The sequence below is a fragment of the Pocillopora verrucosa genome, chromosome 5 (assembly GCF_036669915.1).
Source record: "Pocillopora verrucosa isolate sample1 chromosome 5, ASM3666991v2, whole genome shotgun sequence".
NCBI lineage: Eukaryota > Metazoa > Cnidaria > Anthozoa > Scleractinia > Pocilloporidae > Pocillopora > Pocillopora verrucosa.
Window position 1 is genome coordinate 10859908 of NC_089316.1, and position 22081 is coordinate 10881988.

Below are 22081 nucleotides of genomic sequence, written 5' to 3' on the forward strand. Positions count from 1 at the left end.
TTTAGGCGTTCTGCAGTTTCTCATCGACATTTCCGAGAAAACGAAAGTTAACGACCTCGCGCTCGAATGTTTATCGAACATCCTGGACCCTTACGTTATATTCAGATTCTATTAACCTTGATCTTGCTTCGCTTTTGGTATTTATCAGAATCACATACGACTTTATACACGACGATAGTAATACTGAAGCAGGTTGTTCGGGGCATCTCTGCAATTGAGGTTACTGCAAACAATGACTGTCATCAAAATATCTTATAAACCGCTGCACTTAGTCTTATCTGGAACACAGAGATCAACCAATCTGTCACTCGAATGTCCTAAGAAAATTCACCAACAACTAGTAGTTAAACGGACAAATTTTCCCTAAAAAGAAGCCTGTTTGAGACTCTAAGTTAGTAGATTAGAGACAAGCTAAGGACCGGACTAGTTAATCCCTATGAGCGTGACAAAAACTAAGGCTAACATCAGCCCCGCCCCCTTCCCACCCTAAAAATAAATGGAGCATTTTGGGTAATCCCGCGTGACCAAATGCGTGACTTGCCCTCGGGCAGCCCAAGCTCGCACAGTAAGCCTCAGTAGATTATTTTGGCCAGCCACAGGTAGCCCAAGCTCACGTGTCGAGAAAAAGCAAACGATTAATTCATGAAAGCGTCACGCGTTGTGTGACTCGGCGGTAAGTTACGAGAGTAGGAGAATTTGAACACGTTATAAGGAAATAGTTTGGGGAACGAAATATGGTCAATTTTCAACGATAAATATTTCGAAATATGAACATTTATACGTAAAATCAATAAAACTTACTCACATCTGGTGTGCGCGCTGTGGTTTCTGGCGATTTCTGTCGTTTTAAGCTTGTTTTGCCATCACTGTCATTCCTTTTATGAGACGAAAATATTTATCGTTGTAAATCGACCATATTTCGTTCCCCATACAATTCTCTATAACGTGTTCAAATTCTCAACGGTTCCTCTCGTAACTTATACCGAGTCACACAACGCGTGACGCTTTCATGAATTAATCGTTTGCTTTTTCTGATGTGAGCTTGGGCCACCTGTGGGCCAGTGGGCGAGATATGAGGATTTGTCTGAGAATAAACTGTTGCATTCCTAACTCAGAAATTTGAAATACTTTTGAACAAAGAACAAGCTTTACTTGCTTCTACGTTGTTTGTTCGTTTGAATTTTGTGAGTTTTTTTAGGCTGATTTACGGCCGTATCTCTCAAGAGCGAGCTAATCGGCTGCAAAGCAGCCTTGAAAATTCGAATATATAAGGGGTGTTAACTTAGTTTTTAATCAAAACGGAGTAAAACGTTTGAGTTGAGAGTGCGACCACTCCTTCTGGTGTAAAACCTTTAAGTTACACGGCACAAACATATCGTAAACCGCCGATTATGAGCTCAGGAGTTATACAACTTCGTAAGAGATTTCAGAAAGGCTTATAAACAGAGAGGCCCACATCCTTTGGGGGTATAAAACGGAATAGAAAAAGCTATAGCAGTGCTAAACGAAATATGTTTTGCATTTACTGATTTTTAACTAAATTTCAAAACATAATGAATCAAATTAATTTCAATACATGAACAGAATTAAAACTTGCAAAACGAACCGAAAACTGGTACATAAAAAAACTGAAGTTCAGACTTTTCTCTTGAAGTTCAGTTTTACTCTTCTATCATTAAAAATTTTCATGTCCAAGTCATAGCGCTGAGGTTTTTCCTACTTTGGTATTAGAAAAAAAGAAAAGCTAAAGGTGGGCTTATATGCTTATATCGGGGGGGCTCATAATTGGATGGTTTTTTTCGTTTAAGGCTAGATGGGTCTTTAACTAAGGGAGCTTATAAATGACGGGGGGGGGGGGGGGAGGGGGCTTATGAGCAGCAGCTTACAGTCAGTATTTATATGTTTACAGACAGTCTCAGTGTACAAGTTTGGGCTTCCTGTGATGTGTTGTGGTGTAAGTTGGGTTTTGTGCTCCTTTCTGTTACAAGAACCAACTGAGGTGAATGAACCATGGGTATTTTTAATTAACAACATGCTTTTTCCAATAGCTTAGCAAAGAGAGACACAACAAGAAACAACAAATCATTATCAGCGTCTCACAGTGGATCGGCCACTTTGACATCTCAGTGACAAAGGATGAAGACACCGAGACAGAAATATTTATTTAAAACTGGTGGATTTCAGATGACAACCAAGTATCGTGATTAGAATTCACAAGTTTAATAAGAAGCCACCAAACTAAGGTAAAACTTGACTTTTTCACGATCATATGCACTTTGGTTTTCTTTGCCTGCAACAAAAATACATCATCAAACAAGAGGGTAAACTTCAGAGAGTTAAATACATGATAAATTTGTTATTGATAAGAATCCCTGTTTTTATCATCATGTCGCGGAGTGAAGGCGAGGCACATCAGGTTTTCTTGCACCCCAAATAGTGATAAGCAACTACTTTTGTAGTATTCACTCAATATAACAGAAGTGCAAGAGCTACTCTTATCATATGGAAAAGGAGGCTTGATTTATAATGGGTTTTATGCTGGTACATTAGATCATATAGTTGGTTGTTGCCAGGTGAAAATCAGGAAAAAGTTAATCAGTTCCTGTAGCTAAAGTGTTCATTGTCTCTTGATGGCTGGAGTTATTCTAAACATCTGTCACCGGGTAGTAGATATGCTACTGTTTAGTCTGCAGTGCAGGTGTCTTATTAGGGCAAACTAACGTTATAAGCTCGCGATCGTTTATCCGACCAGCCATGTTTGATTTGGAGTTGGGGTGGACGGTGGGGGTAGGGGATGGGGAAAGGGCGAGAAGACGCCTGCCCGAGGAGAATGTTGAAAAGCAAAATTTCAGTAACACCATTTGCGGTTTACTAACAGTCAAGCGACGTGATTGAACCAGACATGAACATTATCATATGCTTTATATGTGAAGAATACATTGTTGAGTTTAAATCAAGGAAATTTCGCTAAATTTTGTATGGCTGTTTCCTTCACCCTCGCTGATCTTAAGTTTCTTGTTCAGCAGAGTTTTAGCTTAACACTGTATTCGCTAAGACCCACGCTTGCAAAGGTAAAAAAAATTTATGAATCTTTTGCCTCAAGTCTTTTTCTTTTTGACGTGAGTCTTTTTCTTTTGTCGCGGCGTTATTTCTTTTGCCGTGATATTATTTCTTTTGCCGTGATATTATTTCTTTTGCCGTGATATTATTTCTTTTGCCGTGATATTATTTCTTTTGCCGTGATATTATTTCTTTTGCCGTGATATTATTTCTTTTGCCGTGATATTATTTTTTTTGCCGTGATATTATTTCTTTTGCCCTGACAATTGTGGGTCACCGTACCCCATATAGCTGTCTTAAACACGTTTGCAAAATTCTGCAAAACCCAAAGTATAGGAAACTTAAGAGAAAAAAATCCTATGAATGGTTAATTTTTTAAAGTTTTGTTAGTTGTCAATTAGAAATTTACTCTTCTCACAGCAGGATTTCGTCTGTCCGACAGGTGTCTTTGCCATCTCTTTTTTTTTTTTACGGCCACAGAAGGTTGGGGAGAGAAAGACTTTAAATCATTTGTAATAAGGAGGGTGGGGAGCGTCGGTGAATAGGAAGGAGAGGGGAGGGGTAGGATTGCCCATATTTCAATTGGTTTCAAATATCAACCGCTTACGGCTCGTGCAATGAAAGTAACTGAAAAAGTATCACTCGTATCCGTTACAGACGAGATGCAATTTCCTAAACTTATGTGGAAGAATCTCGCCAAGGCCTTTGCTTCCCCCTTAACTGGTTTTGAATATATCAGCAACCATCTAAATGAATTAGTAAGAAGTTATTTATACCAAATAGAAAACATATGTGAAATTGCTTTCTTTGAAACAAAATGTAGTAATATGGCAAATCTGGTGCAGTTTCAAGAGAGCAAATGACTTGCACATGAAAAGCTACCTTCAACCTTCAAAAATGAAGTATAAACCGTCAAATTTGAATCATTATGAGTCAATAAAAACCATCAGCGCCATATCTGTTTCTCTCCACGACTGAATTTTGTTGTTTTTGTTATTGTTGTTTTTTCCGGAGAAAATAAATGCATCTTAATTTCATGGGCTGCGAAATAAAAAAATTAGAGTAAGGTTTGGACCAGTATATTACTTTTCACCCCTCGTTGAATGTTTGCACAATTTCTGGTGCATTCATTTACTTGATCAGCCATTACTCAGTTTACCCATGTTGTTTCATTTTTTCCTTCATCATATCACTCGATATCACGGTCTCTTTCGCACTCATTGTCTTCCGAACCCAATGATGCATGACAGCCCCCATACTACTACTATAAAGAGCAAATTACTTGAATACCTCCACCCCCCCCCCCCCTGACATGTTGTATATAAGGGATCAGTCATTTTTTATCGCCGGGGGTTACTGAGCATTATGGGGGGATCAGGTAAATTCTATCGTGACACAACTAAAATCCTTCGACTACGTATACCCCTCCCCTCGCCAGAACGGTCCCCATAATCTTCGGATAACTTGGAGGAATTCTCTGAAGGGGAAAGAAAATTGAATTAAAACAAAGTGGAGCTCCGCTTGTACGGCTTTTCTACACTTGACGATTTACAATACTACGCTGATTGGCCTGCTCGATAAGCACGCACCCCTGAAAACGCGCACTATTACGATTCGCCCTTCAGCACCTTGGTACACTGAAGACATCCGTGAGGAGAAACAAAAAAGAAGGGCACTGGAACGACGTTGGCGAAGGACTGGACTTACTTACTGCGAGCGTTTCGTTGACCAGTGTCAGGTGGTAAATGAATTTATTTTTCAGGCAAAGACGGCCTATTATTCGAGGATTATTGACGAGAACCAATATGATCCCAAACGCTTATTCTCTATTTTTGACAAGCTTCTTCATCGTAAAAGTGAACCTAAACTACCTGATTCTATGGATGATGAGTCCCTAGCAAATGCGTTTGCTGATTATTTTATTGAAAGATCACCACAATACGCGAAGAGTTGCAGGAAAAAAGGGGTACTACAAACCACGCCCAAGTTGAACTGCTGTACAGTGGCCCTGGGTTTAATTAATTCAAGTCAGTATCATGTGATGAACTGGCTGACCTGTTTCGTAGACCGACTTTGAAGTCCTGCATGCTAGATCCAATACCCGCGTCAGTCCTCAGAAACTGCTATGATCTGCTTCTTCCGTTTATTACGAAGGTTGTGAACTTTTCTTTGCAGAACTCCACGCTGATTTCAGACATGAACCGAGCCATTGTCAGGCCCTCTCTCAAGAAACCATCACTTGACTACCAACTATATAAGAATCACAGACCGATTTCCAACCTGATCTTTCTCTCCAAGTGCTGCGAGAAGGCAGTCGCGAGTCAATTCATTTCCCATCTGCGAGAAAATAAACTTGAAGAGATTTTCCAATCCGCTTATAAAGTGGGCCATAGCACTGAATCAGCACTGTTGCGATTGCATAAGGATGTGCTACGTGCACTGGATGATGGAAAGTGTGTGATGTTGGTACTGTTGGACCTGTCGGCAGCGTTCGACACAGTGGATCATGGCATCCTACTATCGCATCTCTCCCAATGCATTGGTGTTCAGGGCTCTGCCCACACTTGGTTTGAGTCTTACCTGTCCAGTCGTTCACAGTTCGTCCAAATCAGAGATACTAGTTCTTCTGATCGTCAACTGACCTGCGGTCCTCCCCAGGGGTCTGTGTTGGGCCCAATCCTATATTTGGTCTATACCTCTCCTCTCGAAGCTATTCTGCGTCGCCATGGTGTCGGGTTTCATATGTGCGCGGACGACACTCAACTGTACTTTAGCATGAAGACCGCTAAAATGGAGGATGTTGTGTCTGCGCGCACTAGGGTTGAAGTTTGTTTGCGTAAGCTGAACCAATGGATGCTTTTAAATAATCTTCGGTTAAACAACGACAAGACTGAGCTCCTGGTTCTGCATGCTAAACATCGCCCTAAGCCACCATTAGATTCGATTACTGCGGGTGATGCTACTGTCGAGCCCACATCAGCGCACGGAACATTGGTGCCATCTTCGACGATACTATGAGTGTTGAGGAACACGTCAATGATCTATGCAAGACTGCTTTTTATCACATCAGAAACATTAGTCGCATACGTCCATGCCCTAGTATTGACTCAACCAAAATACTAGTGCATGTATTGGTAATGTCTCGCTTAGATCATTGTAATTCGCTTCTTTATGGCCTACCTGATTATCTTATTCAGAGACTACAATATGTTATGAACGCAGCGGCAAAAGTGATCACTTGCAAGCAAAAGCTTCATCTTGATACACCACTACTTATTGAGCTACACTGGCTCCCCGTCCGTCAGCGTGTTATTTTTTAAGATTTTACTGTACACCTTCAAGGCACTCCGAGGTGCGGCTCCAACGTTCTTGACTGAGCTCATCAGTCCTTATGTTCCTAGGCGAGCTCTCAGGTCTGCTGACCAACTTCTATTGGAGCAACCAACACACAAGCTCAAATTGACTGGCCTGAGGGCTTTCTCAGTGTGCGCGCCTTACCTCTGGAACTCGGTTCCATTTGAGATTAAAAGCTGCGCATCTGTCTCTATTTTTAAAGCTGAGCTTAAGACCTATCTTTTCGACGAGCATATTTTTAGAATTTAAATTTTTATTTAATTATAGGTTATGATAATTTGACAGTGTAAAGCGCATTTGGGCGTTAGGAAAATACGCTATAGGAAATAAATTATTATTATTATTATTATTATGTTCCTGTGCTCTGTAGATTCAAACCTAATATTAATAATTTTTAGACATAGTAGCCATGTATGATATGCTTACTGGGTGAGTTTGGTTGGGCTAGTGGGGAAAATATTTAGCTTTCTGTCACAATAACGTATGGACCTCGCTTTAACGTAACCTAGAGCCAGATATTTTCCAGTTCGGCCCTCCAACACAGTCTAGAAGTATTTAACATCACTTTACATTAGTGAACTTGAAATTTACGATTTACCTTACAAGCACGCTGAAAGCCTCCCATTGTTTGACGTGACTCAGTTACTGACAAGGAAAAATATGCACAGTGAGGATGCAGTGAAATACTACGAGATAACTTCTCTTTGTATTTATGTACTGCTACCTTCGACGTTATTGAGATTTTTAACAAGGAAGACACTACAGGAGGGTCTCAATGGGGGTGGGAGGTAGCTTAACGGATGACTATTATTTTTTTCGGTTTTTGACAGCAGCCTCCTCGCTTATTTAATGCTTGTAAAGCTATGTACCGTTAAGTTAAATATATTTCTTTATTTTGAGTTTATTCATAAGTTATCGCTCTCTTTTTTGTACTTTTCCTTCTCATGTTTCCTGCGTGTCAAGATTTTAAATAAATGATGAGCACAGATATGCGTTGCTTCGAGTTTACTCATAAAGCTTCAAGATTATCATTTTACCTGTGTCAACTACAAATTGCACGAATATGTTAAGTGGTTATTAACAGGCCTAATTTGTGGCTTAATTGGCTGTTTCAATTTCAAACTGTCCGACTTTACATGTCTGTACAAAAACTTGTAATCTGACAGGTCAAATGGGAAAGTTAAGCTGTCGATGAAAATTGAGCACTTTGCACCATCAACTACCCAGTGAATGCTAGCCAATCAAAACGAAGAAACGCCCTTAAGTGAGCAGGTGGAGAGGTCTACATTGAAGCAAACATAATTTATTTAGTTATAAAAAGCGGGTCCTGGCTCATTTGAATTTCACAGAGAGACCCTTGTGAAATTCAAATACATTTCACGCAACTTTTAATCTGGGAGGTTCAAAGTCATTTACACTGGTTTTAAGATATATTGAAATTTCACAAGTTACACTGTGTGAAATTCCATAGTCGTGCCTTTGCTTCATCACGCATCATTACGCCTGAATTAGCCACTCAATCTTGTTGACTGTTTGTAAAGATTTTTCAAATGTCAACATTGTATCTTCTCGCAAAGAAGTCGTGGTGTGCCTTGATTTGTTCTTATGTCAAAACAGTGTCTATATATGAGATGAGTATGACAGTCTGAGTTCACAATCAGTCCTTCATTAAACGATTCTCAACAAATTTTGTGTAATTCCCTACACGAATTCTGCCTCTGTTGCAGGAGTTACAGAAAAGTTGACAAGTGTTTCACCATTACACCAGAAAGAAGAAGCATTGACACTTGAATCGTTGTCAATTTCTTTCACCCAATGACAGCTGATAATTTTCCATCTCTCAGAAGCTTTCGGGATTGTTTCTGAATCATAACTTCCTCCTCCATCAACATCAATATGATAAATCCGAAAATCTTCTCTTTTTTGCCTTGTTTCTTTTGCTCCACCAATCGTTAAATAATCTGTTTTTCTTAGCAGAGAAATCCACCAGATTCCATTTCCAATAAGAGAATATCTCAATTTGTTATTTGCTCGTTTCAAGGACCATCTGTTTTGATTCAAGACAGAAAAAACAGAGACACGATGCGGAAGAGAGAGGAAAATTTGAAAGGGAGATTGAAGACTCTGTCTTCAGTCAAAGAGAAAAAGCTGTCTTCCATTGTTTTTTGAAGAAGATATTCTCGGTCTGTGTGAAATTGTTTTGTGTTGTGTTGCATGGTTGTTCGATCTCAATTGATCGGAAGCAGTGACACAAATTTATTTTGATGATGTATTTCACTGTTTGAGTTGTGGTCTGTGTGATACCATTTCATTTTTTATGAATGTCTCAATGAAAAGACTTCTACCTGCATTTTTTGACAAATAAGAGAAAAAATCGATTGTTTCTTGTTTTTTCATCAACATACATCTTGTTTGCTGCGTCTTCGTTGTCAGTTGGATTGGCAAGATTGATAATCTTTTCATTGTTCATATCTCAATCAGTTTCTTGAATTGAGTCACCTGGACTGCTTAGGTCTATTGAGAAACCCATTTTTTAATGTATTTTTTTTTTCTTTCAGGAGGTAACTCAGTTCCAGGAGGAACAATCAGAGGCTCTTTTCGAACAAATCCACGCCTTGGAGCATCCTTTAAATGATAGAGAACAGGCTCGCCTTCATTCACGATTGATCTCTCGATATTTTTGACCTTCAGAGACCAGACTAGATCTATTTCTCTTTGTTGGAGGAAATTTCTAACATTCATTGTACTGTAAAAACTTTTCTTTATTCCCTTTCTTATTTCACAGCTTACTATACCGGGAACTAGCATAAATCTGAGTGCGAATGCTGGTCACCAGCTTATAAAGGTGTCACTCACTAAGCTGTCACTCTTCATGCATCATCAATTCTTAGCCAGCAAATCACGTTAAGTTACGAGAAACAGTTCCTGTATGCTAAGTATGTACCTTCGAGATGTTTACGGTTTACAGAATCTTTTTTTACCTTAAATCTCTTACTCTTACGGCCAAAGTCGGGAAAACAAAAACAAAATTGACAATATAAAAATTATAATGAACTTACTGACAAAATTAGAATCATACTTAAAAAGATATCTCAAGAGAAAATAGCCCTCGAAGACTGTTACGCAACAACAGAATAAACAGGAAATTCGGAGAAAAATGGGTGTACCCAAGGTATCGCCTCTAAAAGAGCTAAGTGCTGTTCGGATAAATTCAATGCGGAGGATGAAAAGTTCTACATGTTTACACCTAAAGTCACCTTTAAGAAAAAAGGGAGTCGAACGTGCTAAATTAAAATTTAAGAACTATTTTTTTGATCGGGAATTCGACGTGGATTAAAAAAAAAACGAGAATAATTAAAGAGGTTAAAAAAAAGTTTGTCTTAAATTGCATCTAATTTTTCCTTACAGTGTCAAACTGAATCAAAAATTAAGAACACAAGAATATAGTAACTAATCGCCAATTTTTAAAAGAAGCTCTTAACTGTTAAACCAATTCTCCATGTTTGTTCCTTAGGAAATGCACAGAGAACAGTAAGGATAAAATACATTCTAATTTCAAGCTGTGAAGTATTAAATAAAACGCTTGAGGGTAGTAATGTGCTTTAAATGTTCTGGACAACAGCGCTGAATAACGAAATGTTACGTCACAGCTATGCGGTCGATAACGTGGGCTCGAGCGCTCGAGGATAAAATTCAGCGAAATTTGCGGACAAAGATAGGGCTGGCATATTAAACAAAGGGATTTTGTTGTCGTTGAAGGAATTTTCCTATTTCCAGTGTTTTTAAGAAAATTAAGTTCTGAAAATATCTAGAGGGTGTACAAAGTTATTGGAAGTTGTTCTGTAAAAGAAAAGCAGCAAGGAGACACCGCCCTGAAGATATAGCAGAGAAAATCGAACGTGCACACGACTCACGATCCGTATTCCGCGCCAAAGCCTAGACAAACGTTATTCAGCACTGTCGTTCTGGACATCTCATTGAATTCCGACTTCAATGTTCTTTAACCAGCGGTTCTTAGGTGCAAAAATAGGATTAAAGACAATTTTCTCTATCTTCAAGCGCAAGGAAAATGAATGACGTACTTACTAAGCGCGAATATTCGATACAGACGCTCTTTGGCCATGGATTACTCACAAAGACGTACTATGTAATGCAGAAAAGACTCAGTCTTCATAATGTAAGACTAAGCAGATGCATTTCCTACTATCTCATCGCAACAAAACTGTTCTGCAACGAGTTTGCATTGCACCTTTTTGTCACACAAGGCAAGGTACAAAACTTTATATGTGGCATTTGAGCCTTCCCTTCGTTTCCAAGCCATTAACATTTTAAAAGCTTTATCTGCCAGCACCTTTTTGGCTGAATCAAACTCATCTATTGTAGCTTGTTTGAATCCCAGGCGTCTTCCTAATCTCTCCCATATTTCTCCAAGTTCCAGAGACAGATCTTCTAACGCGTCGTCTAATGGTACACCAGCCTTAACCAAATCTGAGGATTATAATGAAGGAGAAGGAAAAATTAGAAAAAGGGTGCTTCAGGGCTTTGGCAAACAAAACAGCGAACAGTTGTGGCCAAAGGCGAATTGTCTTTTTGGTATCGTTCCACACCGAATCGTTGGCCTTAAAGACTGTCAGGCTTGGGCGACGAGACATTTGCAGCAGCAGGGAACCACTTTCCCAACCCATAAAAAAAAAAAAAAAACGCTTGGAAAATCTTCCAGACTCATTATCTGTTTCTGACCTCTTCATTCGCGTATGGTCCGACAATCATCTTGAAAATTGAGGTCATTAACAACTTCTCCTAGCTATAGTCTCCAGCCGTTCATGCTGGAATAAGTGATAGTTGTTTAAGATACAGGGTGTTGGATTAGTGATCCAGTTTTAATTCGTTATTTTACATTCTCTTCACATCACAACAAGGTGAAAAGGATGTCTGATAAATATGCCAGTCCTTCTGTATAAACAAATTTTACCACAGATAAACGTGTAACAGCAATATCCAAACTTGAAAAAATGCAATAAGAAGGAAAATCCATCGCAACATTTTTAATCTCGGTACTACCTACAGCGTTTACTCTCCCCAAAAGCCGCAACAGGGCTGCATGACGATGATTCTGAATTTGGATCCTTTACAATTGAATGTCTCACACTTTGGGCGGAAATACCTGCATAATAATGGGGTAAATGAGATGGCTGGGTTGAGAACTAGTGCAAGTTTTATAGCGCATATGGCTCAGTAACGATAGCGTAGGGATTCCGGATTGCGATCGTTCGGGTAAGACCCAGCATTCACATCTTAGAGTAGTAAGTTTTGTCGATTTCTCTTCTAAAAAACAATGAGCGTTGACAAATTTGACAAAGGGGGCTGTTATAAGGAAACATATTCGATCCAAGATTTCATTTGAAAAGCAATAGCAGATTGCAAAGGATTTCCCACTGTTAGAGTTACTCCATTATTTTAACGATATAATTAACGGAATAATTTTGTGGAGAATTACACTTATTTGTGTCTTTCCCAAGCTGTTTTGCGCTTTACTCGTGTCCAGTATCAAATTCCTTACAAAGAAGGAGACTCGCGCCCTGAAGGTCTGCATCAAGTTTACTGATACTTAACAGAGACAATAATCCATCACGCATGCCCCGATTTATTAACACATGAAGTAAGGCAGGTCATTATGACTTTGCGTTGAGAACACGTTGCTTTGTCACTAAATGCTACATTTTCAAAACCCACAGAGGCTGCATTTTTGAATTTGCATATTTTCGAACAATCGTGACTGGTGTAGTAAATTGTATTTATTCGAACGACGACGAAACCAACAACAAAAGAGCAACTTACCACTTCCTTCTTCAAAGTCAGAGGTGACAGGAACAGGACCCTAAATGGAGGAGGGAAAATTTGCAATATTACGGGTGCGTATGACGTGAATAGAAATGAGGAAATAAAGAAAATTACTCTTACCACTCTAAGAAATAAAAAATAAGTCAAATTCTCAATAAATATATCTTACCCTACTTTCACTGTTGTCTGACCGCTTAATTTGTTGCAACGAGGCCATTTTAGCGAGTTCTCCATTTCTAGGTTTGCTACTCCTAGGAGTAAGAAACCTAGAAATGGAGAACTTGCTAAAATGGCTTCTTTTCAACACAGTAAGCGGTCAGACAACAAGCAATGCACTGTTAAACTAGGGTGAAATATTTTTATTGAGAATTTGACTGTAATTTTACGTTTTGCGTTTTGTGATCTTCTTGTTGGATATCGCGTACCTCTTCAATACTACGCGGTGCTGTGTTCTGAGATCGATGTATATCTCCTAGCACTGACTTGTTATCTTGATACGTTTTGTGATCTTCTAGCTGGGTAGCACGTAACTCTTTAATGTTATGCTGTGTTGTGCTCTGAGCTTGACACAGGTCCGCCAAAGAAGATTCTTCTACGTCAAGATAATCTTTTGCGCCACACTTTTCTTCTTTTAATCTATCGATGTCTGTTTGATCCAAACCAAGAGCAACAAGAGCAGCGCTAATTTCTTTCCATAGTGAGGAGAAAGTGGGTGTGTCAATGCCAGTGCTACACATGTCACCGTAAAACATATTGCGGAAGAACTTCACGCGAGCAAGATTTGCTTCCAAAGATTGGTCGCTTGGAGTTGGCTTTCTATACCACCCTGTGGCAGGAGGAGATAGACCGCAAATGTTGGTGAGAAGAAGAAATAGGAGAGTGATGTCAAATTTCTTTGAATCTGGTGTTGCTCCACTAGGTGGGAACAGTTTGTCCCACTGGGCTGCATGCAGGACCCTTCTCCTCAAGAGGTGTCGAAGGGTTAAGTAGTTGGCATTGAGACCAGCAGAAAGAAAAGCCGGAGGGTGATAGCCATCAAAAATGGTCCTCAACACTGTTGTTCCACCATCGATGAGAAGTCTGCTCAACTTGAATCCATTTGTCTTCTCTAGAGAGCTGGCTAAGGGGGACGGTGCGGCAGCTGCCATGTTGATCAAGAGTACTACGGACTAATCCTCAAAAGCTACCCGTGGGACAAAAGAGATAATTCTATGTTCTTTATGGACCATGAAAAAAGACTAATGAAAAGAATGATTGAACTGCTAAGGATTTTATTGGTCAATATCAAAAAGTTGATAAAATAATGTGCATGACATAATGATAACAAACCCAACAATTATGATAATACTGATAATATTTAAGTTACATTAACATAAAAACGATGATACTTTTCATTCATTACCACCATCCCCGACATTTTGACGTCGTTTTTCATTCCAAATCTACTATTCTCCTTATCAGCACCATAGAAAATGTCTAGAGAACAGTATGGAGAATACACACACTGATGTTAGGGTGTGGAGGAATAATAGCATTATGGCAGGTTTAAGTTCTTTCTCCACCAGCCAAGATTTTCCAAACATTAACGTAGACCCAATTATTCCAATGGAATAATCAAAACCAACTAAAAGACGACACCTAGAATTTACAATCCTTTTTCCTAAATTAGCATTTGTATAAATATAATCTACATCAAAGCTATAATAAGTCTTTTTTCATGATCAGACAAGGACTAATTCATGTTCCTGTTGTCCTAAGCATCTTTATCACTATCATCATCACTGAGAAAAGTCTTACGTCAACTTACATGTACATTTAACATTACCTTTTGAGGAATTCACCTGGCACCCAATTACGAAAAAGTTATATATGACTGTTTGGCATTTCTGAAGAGTTAAAAAAACAAAATCATCTCAATTACCCTTTTAGAATTTATATAGATACATATGAAGAAGATAGTTAGCCTATAAAGTACACTTGAGTTTGATGAATATGAAATGATGATACTGCTATTGGCTATCCATCATGTCCTAAAATGGTACGCGGTAGATTGCAAGATGCAAGTGAAATTACTTGCAATTAAGACCACATAAGATTAACCTAATTTTGTTTGGCAGAAAGCTCCTTTAGGCACCAGTATTTATGACTCTGGAATTCAGATGCATTTTATTTTAATAACAAAATTGTTTCACATTAATGTTTAAGGCAGTTAGGAGGGAGTTCTGTTAATTGAATTAGGATGCAAGTTTTAAAACTAGGCTGAGCCATGCAGTACATTCTGCCCCTGCTTGGAATGCACTATGCCCAGAAAAGCAGGGATCACTACCTTTAAGAGTGACTTTGCATTTGATAGGTAAAAAGGTAAAGTCTACACTCAAGCTAATTATATAGCCAGTCCAGTGAGAGCTTATCCAAGTTTCTGTCACACGAGGCTACTAGGAGTATTACCACTCCCCCCTGGAATGATGGATGGAATGCCAGATCATGCAAGATCCCCCCCCTGCATTTCATTAGACTTCTCTGACAATTTACCTGCACCCATTTATACTCCTGGGTGGAGAGAGGCCTGGTGATGGTAAAGTATTTTACCTAAGAACACAACACAATGATCTTGACAGGTTTCGTACCCAGACCTCTCAACCCTAGCACGCTGAATTTAAGACCACCCACTGTCTTTATTTGAGTCCTATTAATTGTTGCGGGTACTTTGGTACTGTTACACTGTAAGTGACATCATGTTCCTTTAAAACACTGAATAGAACTATAATATAGAACTATTATTCATGCTTCTGACAACTATTCTGTTTTGTGGAGGGATTACAAAGTAGACCAAGTTGCCTACTGGCAAGCTGTTTAAACCATGTCAATCAGATCCAACAGCAAAAGAAATTTCTACATCTGCAGTCATGCATGATGTCTCATTCGTACTCCTATGAGCGAATTCCTTGGCTTGTTTTTTAAAGATATGCATAGATTAGAAGGTGCTCATCAGTACCAGGCCTTTAGTGATTTGCCAAAAAAGACAATGTGACTTGGGCAGCCTACAGCTGTAGATCTCTTGATCCACACAAGGAGAGGAGATCCAAGGAACTTGTTTTAATTATGACTCATCTTTTAATTATAGTTATACATGATCAAATTAGATCTAATTGCAGTTTTTCATGAGGACTCAGCAAAGTAAGGAATGGAAGTAAACAAATACATTATCAAATCCCCTTCAAAAGCTTGGAGCCAAATGGCACCTAAGAATTTAAGGCTTGCAACAGTGAAAACCTGAATATAAGGACCTTAGTTTTTTCAAGTTAGCCTCCATAAGTTCTAAATTAGGCTACCTGATCATGTTCTTGATTTGAAAAAAAACACACAAAAACAAAAGCAAAACAATAAAAACCAGCAGCTTGTATTGGTGGGTGTGGGTCAGTGACACAGTAAAAACCCCCATAAAAGAACGAGTGGATTAAGAACACTCATGCTGAAATTTGCTCAAAAGAGTACCATGCACATACAGTACCGCTCGCGTATACGTTAACTGCGCAGACGAATTTCATACGCTCAGACGCAGGGCAGTCAGACGCGTATATACGATTTTTTTGCGCGCACGGTCGAAAAAAATGCGCGACTCATATGCCTTTGTTATTCCGTGCTACAAGTTTCCTTTGTATTACATTGTTGAGAGAAACAAAGAACTTTTAGGTTTGAAAGAGCGGCGAGTAGACAACGGAAAATTTTTATAATGAAAAAAGGCTATCATGTTACACTCACGCATGTCGTGTCGCGTCGCTTCGCGAATTTATTGAATAGCGAGCAGTAGCAGTAGATTTGCTTGATTTGAGTTGTTGATGAAACAGCTGGGAAGGAAAATGTCACTTACTCAAGGCATCAAAACACGTGTTTCATTGAGCGAGTAACGAAGTAAATACTCACTAAAATGCTTCCCAACTTATTCATTGCAATCAGCGCTCCCTAAGATAAAACAAGTCCTCCACAGTTGACCCAAAGTATGGAAGATGAATGCCCAAAAATAGATACAATATTGACTAGGTTCCTCTCCCATTTGTAAACGAGCAAGATAAAATCTATGATATAATGGGTGCTAAGCCAGTGTGTGTCACAACCATCATCTGGTTTAGATAAACAACAGGCTACTGTACAACTTTGTCTTAGGGCTGATGGGGAACAAAAAGTGAAGCCACCTCTTATCTTCAGAGGAAAAGGATTTGTGGCCACTGAGGAGAAAGAAAAATATGACAAGAGGGTTGATATGTATTTCCAGTAAACTGCTTGGATGGATAAAGACTTCAACATGCAGTGGGTTCAGGGTACATGTACACTTATTCCAGGAAATGGAAATGACAAAGAAGACAAAGTTCTATTTTGCTTCCAACAAAATCAAACATTTCATGAAACATGCAGAAATCAGATCAACACTACAGTTTACATGCTGCCTGAAAACTGCACTGACAAAATCCAGCCCATTGATGCAGGACATGGTCAGATGATGAAAGTTGAAAATGGTGCAGCAATGGAAACATGCTAGAAGAGGAGAACAATCCCTCATAACTGGCAGGATAGACTTTCAGTGAAGGTAGCAGGATCTTAGTGACCCAGTGGACTGGGGAGGCATGGAGTATGTTAAGTAATGAGACCTTTTTCAAGAGATAGTTTGAGAAAACTAGCTGTTTGCTAACAGCAAATGGCTCTGTTGATGTGAAGATCTCACCCCAAGGTTTGAAAAATTATCAGATTTAAGTGGATCTGATAATTGGACTGGAAATTTAAGAAAGTAGATGCCATCATTTTGTTCTCTCAATTTACTTGTAGGATTGGGGACCAGTCAATAGTTACATGGAAAGAGAGAAAGGGAGCTGGTGCATTTTAAATTTGCTTGACTTTTGCTGGGTTTCGAGTTGTTTATCACCAGAACTGCTACCCCTCCCCCCATGTAATATTATTGTTTTGATTAATGCAGTTAAGGTTACTTCCATCCCATTAATTAATTGAAATGGTGTGCTTGCACATTGATTTCATCTGTTGGTAGTCTATGTGGTGTGAATTTTTGGACACTATTTGAAGAACACTTTAAGAACATTCTCAGGCTGTTTTTGTAGAAAACACTCAATACATAAGAACAAAATCAGCCTGAATCCCCAAAACACATGTTCTTTTATGCATGTTTTTACTGTACTGCACTGTATGCCAGCCTCATAGTGATCTGGTTTCCATAGAAGAAGACTTTTTCAAAGTTAATGCCAAGATACTAGTTATTGTTGTTCACTTACCAGACACTGTCTAAAATTTAGCAAAATTACATCATGACCTGAAATTTTGAAACCTGGGACCTATGCAAATAAAAATAACCATTAGAAAAGACTAAGGGTCATGAAATAAGAGAACAAAGACTGAAATAAAAATCAATGAACATGAGAGCAGAAGTGATCATTGGGCAGTCATAGCCACAGTTAGAGAATGAGTAAACATTCTGGAATATCACTTCAGGTCAACAAAAATAACACATCCCTGGTTTAAGACAAGCCTGGCACTGAAATAGCTTGATTTTTACTGGAAATTTCAAAAAACCTAAGTCTTTTTTGAAAAAGCACAAAGGCAGAGTAGCATTCACTGCAGATTTACACATTTGATTCCTCCAAGGGTTTAAGGTCAATTCACCACCACTACAAACTCGCCAACACAAAACTTGCCTCCACTTAAAGTCAAATTGTGTCCAGGGGCAATCTGACTTTTGTAGCCTACTGTATGAAACTTACATCAAATGAAACTGAGATGTGGTAGTATGTTGCAAAGAGGAAAGGGACTTAGATGATGTGTAGCCTCTCAATTATGGAATGTCGACTGTTAAATGAAATAAAATTTGTTAATATGACGAAGATTGTGCTCAGTCTGTGTAAAGCAAAACCAGAGTGATTTTTGCTGAGTGATTAATTCACCAAACTTAATTTTCACTGATGTTAATTGAACCACATAAAATTTATAGCAAATGAAAACTAAGATGTAGTTTTATATTGAAACATTAAAAGTGCACACAAGTGCATGTACAGCAGAGTTTACAGAAACAGACTCCGCTTCCTTTAATTGCGTTGATCACATGTCAACATGACCTGTAACGCAACTCGTAATCCAATCTAATGAAACTTATATCATATGTAAGGTTAGGTCTAAAAACTAAATTTTGGTTTTCTGGATTAAAAATTTAAAGTGTGCACAAACAAGGTGAATTTTTTTAGAAAAATAAAAAATGAACAAAGTAAAATCTAAATCAAATCTTAAAAAAAAAAAGCTGAAGTTATAACAATTCAGTACCTTTTTGGCTCTCACATACCACTAAAAACACCCTCTTTTTATAAGAAGTCAAGATACTAAACCTAAAGAAAGTAATTTGAAGCCAATTCAAAAAGCATTTTGGGCAAGTTGAGCACTTGCTAACTCATCGATGGTCAATATCATAGGTTTGATCAATACTCTTTTTCTCCTGATAATAAATATATTTCAACAACTCATTTGTTATTCAAATGAGTAACCACAATAGTATATAAAATTTTCGGAGACAAATTTCAAGTTATCGATACGCGATGAAGCTGTGTGTGAAAGTGTTCTTGCGATCGAGAAAATTGACATGTTTTACAGCCTTCTCAGTACAACAGGAGAATAACATTCGATCGAACAACAATTACAAGTCGGCGTACGGATTTTAATGAAGCACCCAGTGGGTTTAAGCAAACCCCTTGAGAAAAGGAGATGCTGTAATTTGAGTTCCTGCAAAGTTATGAAGTCTATGAACAAATCAATCTGATGCCACATCACTATATCTAACTTACCATAAATTCATAACTTTACTGCAATTCTGTGAAATAACAGCTTCTTCTGAAATGACACGGCCTGACACCTGTGGGAATAGAAGCAACATTCTAAATTGATAAAGGTTTCAACAAGAAGGCGAAGTTGGAGATCAATTTATGAGAACAGAAGTGATTATTGATTACCGACCAAACGGCCGTCCAACCCCCAAACTGCACTTCAAAATTGACTACAGATAACAATTACTCTGTTTAGACAAACCTGGCTATGGAATCATCCAACTTTTTTCTCGAAATCTCGACAAGGAATCACTTCCTACAGACAACTACGCCAACCGCGGTTGGGACTTTCCCTGTCCCAGAAGCCTTAGCAAGTAAAATTTGAAATGGATTGGACTTCTGAGCTGTGGATCATATAGCTTTCTTGGCATCAACATCGTCTGTCACCATTAACATTGTTACTAGTGCAACGTATACATTTAAATTTTTAAAAATATTAAAAAATACTCCACGAGTTCCCATTTTCTTCTTCCTGAAAGGAAGAGGAAGAACCTGTTAAGCGTTTGACCGATATGTTCACGTCGATCATACACAGTGAATATAATTTGGAAACTTTTAAAACATGTTCATTTGCTCACCTCTGGCTGCTGAACATGGAAGTGTCATGAAAAGTTCAAAGAATTTAAGCATTAGATCTCTCTTCCTATCAGTTTACCGGCAGAAAATAACCCACGCGAAATGTTGGAAGAACAAGGCCATTACGCTAGTAATCCAATAGAAAGTGCAGTGTTATGCATTTAGTATGGGTAATCACATGATTTCGAGTGCAATTTGGAATAAATAAGCACGAGTAAATTTTTTCAAAGACTAACAAAATTGCACGAGCCCGTAGGGCGAGTGCAATTTGTGGTCTTTGAAAAGATTAACAAGTGCTTGTTTATTCCAAATTGCACGAGAAAAATCATGTGATTACTTGTTAATAATATACATGGAAAAATACGAGATGGTCTATCATAATTAAACATGAGCAAAGCGCGCGCATCAAGTGCAAAAAATAATTTATTCAAACCGTGCGTTCGGTCAAAACAACCGCGTACGATCAAAACAATAATATGCAATGATATCTTCGCATCTTTAAGGTGCAAAAAAGTTCAAAGTCCGGCTAAACAGTTCAAGGAATTGTTCAGTCTGTGTCCGAATCACTTTTGATGAAATGGAATCGTCGTTTCGGAGGTTTAACCATGTTTGTTTTTAATTTCGGCGTTGGATCGCTCGAGCAAAGTGTTAAGCCGGGTCGGCTCGTAATTTTCGATTTCCTCGGCAATTCCCTTCTCTAAACACCACTTTTTCTAAACCGACAACCAAAAAGCAGCGCCTTTTACAGTGTTTTCATTGTTTAAGCTGTTTTTCAGCTGCGGTGGCGAAAGAAAACCTACTTAAAACGCCGGCCATTGTTTCGCTCGCAAATTTTCAAATTTTCAAATTTTGTTGCGACATCCAAGGCTCGCATTTGATTGGCTATCTGTGAGTTTCTTTGATTATTGACCAATCAGACTGTCTGATTTGTTTCTTTCTTTGCACTGAATTAACCCTCTTCTGCACTGAATTAACTCTCTTCTGCACTGAATTACCTGAAAACTGCATTTATCTCAACCAATCATAACTTAGTAATTTTCTATGTATATTATTATAAAATAAACATAATATGTTTCAACTTTCCTTATGTTTACCGGTGCAATAAACGATAGGTCTTTTGACCAATCAGGGGACGCGTTGTATCTCGAGCTCAGTTATGTTATAAAACTAGACCCTGTGAGCAGGGTAACTGAGATACCTGGATGGTACTGGATCCTTGGAATCAAGTGTAGTAATACTACGGGTGTCGGACTAGTATAGTGAAATAGTGCGCTCAAGTCTGGCCAAGGGCATACACCTATTTCAAAACATAGGCATGCTATGCATGCAAGAGTTACTTTTTTGTAGGGTGGGTGGATTACTTGAAACATTGTGAGTGATGTCTACATTCTTACAAAAGGAGAGAAGAATATTAATGTGGGAAAGAACGAAAATGTCGAATTACCTCACTCACAGGTATTTTGTGGTAGATTATGTGTGTTTTGCGAATAAATGTAACCAAAAATAAACTGTATTGGTGCCACGGATACCTGTTAGTACAAAATGCAGACAGCAGACTGCAGACCGGATACAAAATATAGACTGCAGACTGCAGAGTGGGTACAAAATGCAGACTAAGAATCTGAAGAGTTTTTACGTCTGGTATATAATAACATGTCATCTTACAGCTTACCGAGCGTCACGCAATCGCTTTTCTGCGATCCGCCTTCACGATTATTTGCACTATTGTGGAATATTCCTGGCCCATTTCTTGATGAAAATCGATCGCAATATTATTTCAAGCCTTCAATATAGTCTTCTTACTTTGCGCGCGAGTTGGTTTGTGTGATGTCTGTACAGATTTTACCAACGTAATAAAAGTAGATGACGTGAATAACAGTGATGGTAAAGCAAGCTTAAAACGGCAGAAATCGCCAGAAATACGACGGATACACAATTCGCGACTCAATCCAGTCCAAAATTACCGCTCAATAACATCTTTTAGTGTGCATTGGCGCGAACAATACGACTTGTGTATGCGTCTGTAAGTATTTCGAGCGTTTGCGCTATAATGCTTCAGCTGATCGTAATCAGAACACGTTGAAATACAAAACGACCGACAGAAGAGTTTTCTAAGCAAAAATCTCGTGTTCGTCATGTGACCCGGACCTGTCCGTGCATGACAACGTCAATCATCATCAAGATAACACGTGATCAGCATGTGAACACCTTCACCCTCATTGGATCGCAGTTAGTTGTCATGGTGTTGAGGGCCCAATGACCACTGGGTACTATTGCGCAATTTTTCCATTTTGTGGCGGAGGAAAAAAAAAAAAAAAAAAGACGACAAAAAAACAAAGGCATTTTATGACTGGGCTACCACAGGTATCCCAGTAATA

The 22081-nt window shown here is 38.7% G+C and overlaps 1 protein-coding gene across 3 annotated transcripts; it reads right to left on the reverse strand.

Annotated features, from left to right (window-relative positions):
* Nucleotides 1-9170: 9170 nt before the first annotated feature.
* Nucleotides 9171-19408, reverse strand: LOC136280958 (E3 ubiquitin-protein ligase DZIP3-like). Of its 3 annotated transcripts, none has more exons than XM_066166938.1 (8): nt 19330-19408; nt 19089-19156; nt 17535-17594; nt 14081-14141; nt 12681-13438; nt 12253-12292; nt 11480-11578; nt 9171-10902 (listed from the first exon to the last, which is right to left on the reverse strand). In XM_066166938.1, exons 5-8 carry the CDS (start codon nt 13401-13403, stop codon nt 10598-10600), a joined length of 1167 nt encoding a protein of 388 aa, XP_066023035.1. In that variant the 5' UTR covers nt 13404-13438; nt 14081-14141; nt 17535-17594; nt 19089-19156; nt 19330-19408; the 3' UTR covers nt 9171-10597. The 3 variants fall into 3 exon arrangements, with proteins under 3 accessions (XP_066023035.1, XP_066023036.1, XP_066023037.1); XM_066166940.1 differs by having other exon boundaries at nt 10763-10902; nt 11476-11578; XM_066166939.1 differs by lacking the exon at nt 17535-17594.
* Between the last annotated feature and the right edge of the window lie 2673 nt (nt 19409-22081).

Excerpts from the sequence above, each read along its gene's own strand:
- LOC136280958 (XM_066166939.1), bottom strand. The coding sequence starts at position 13,403 with ATGGCAGCTGCCGCACCGTCCCCCTTAGCCAGCTCTCTAGAGAAGACA. Across the intron at positions 12,293-12,680 it reads CACCGCGTAGTATTGAAGAG|GGTCCTGTTCCTGTCACCTC; the intron begins GTACGCGATATC and ends TCCTCCATTTAG. Across the intron at positions 11,579-12,252 it reads TGACTTTGAAGAAGGAAGTG|GTATTTCCGCCCAAAGTGTG; the intron begins GTAAGTTGCTCT and ends ATTATTATGCAG.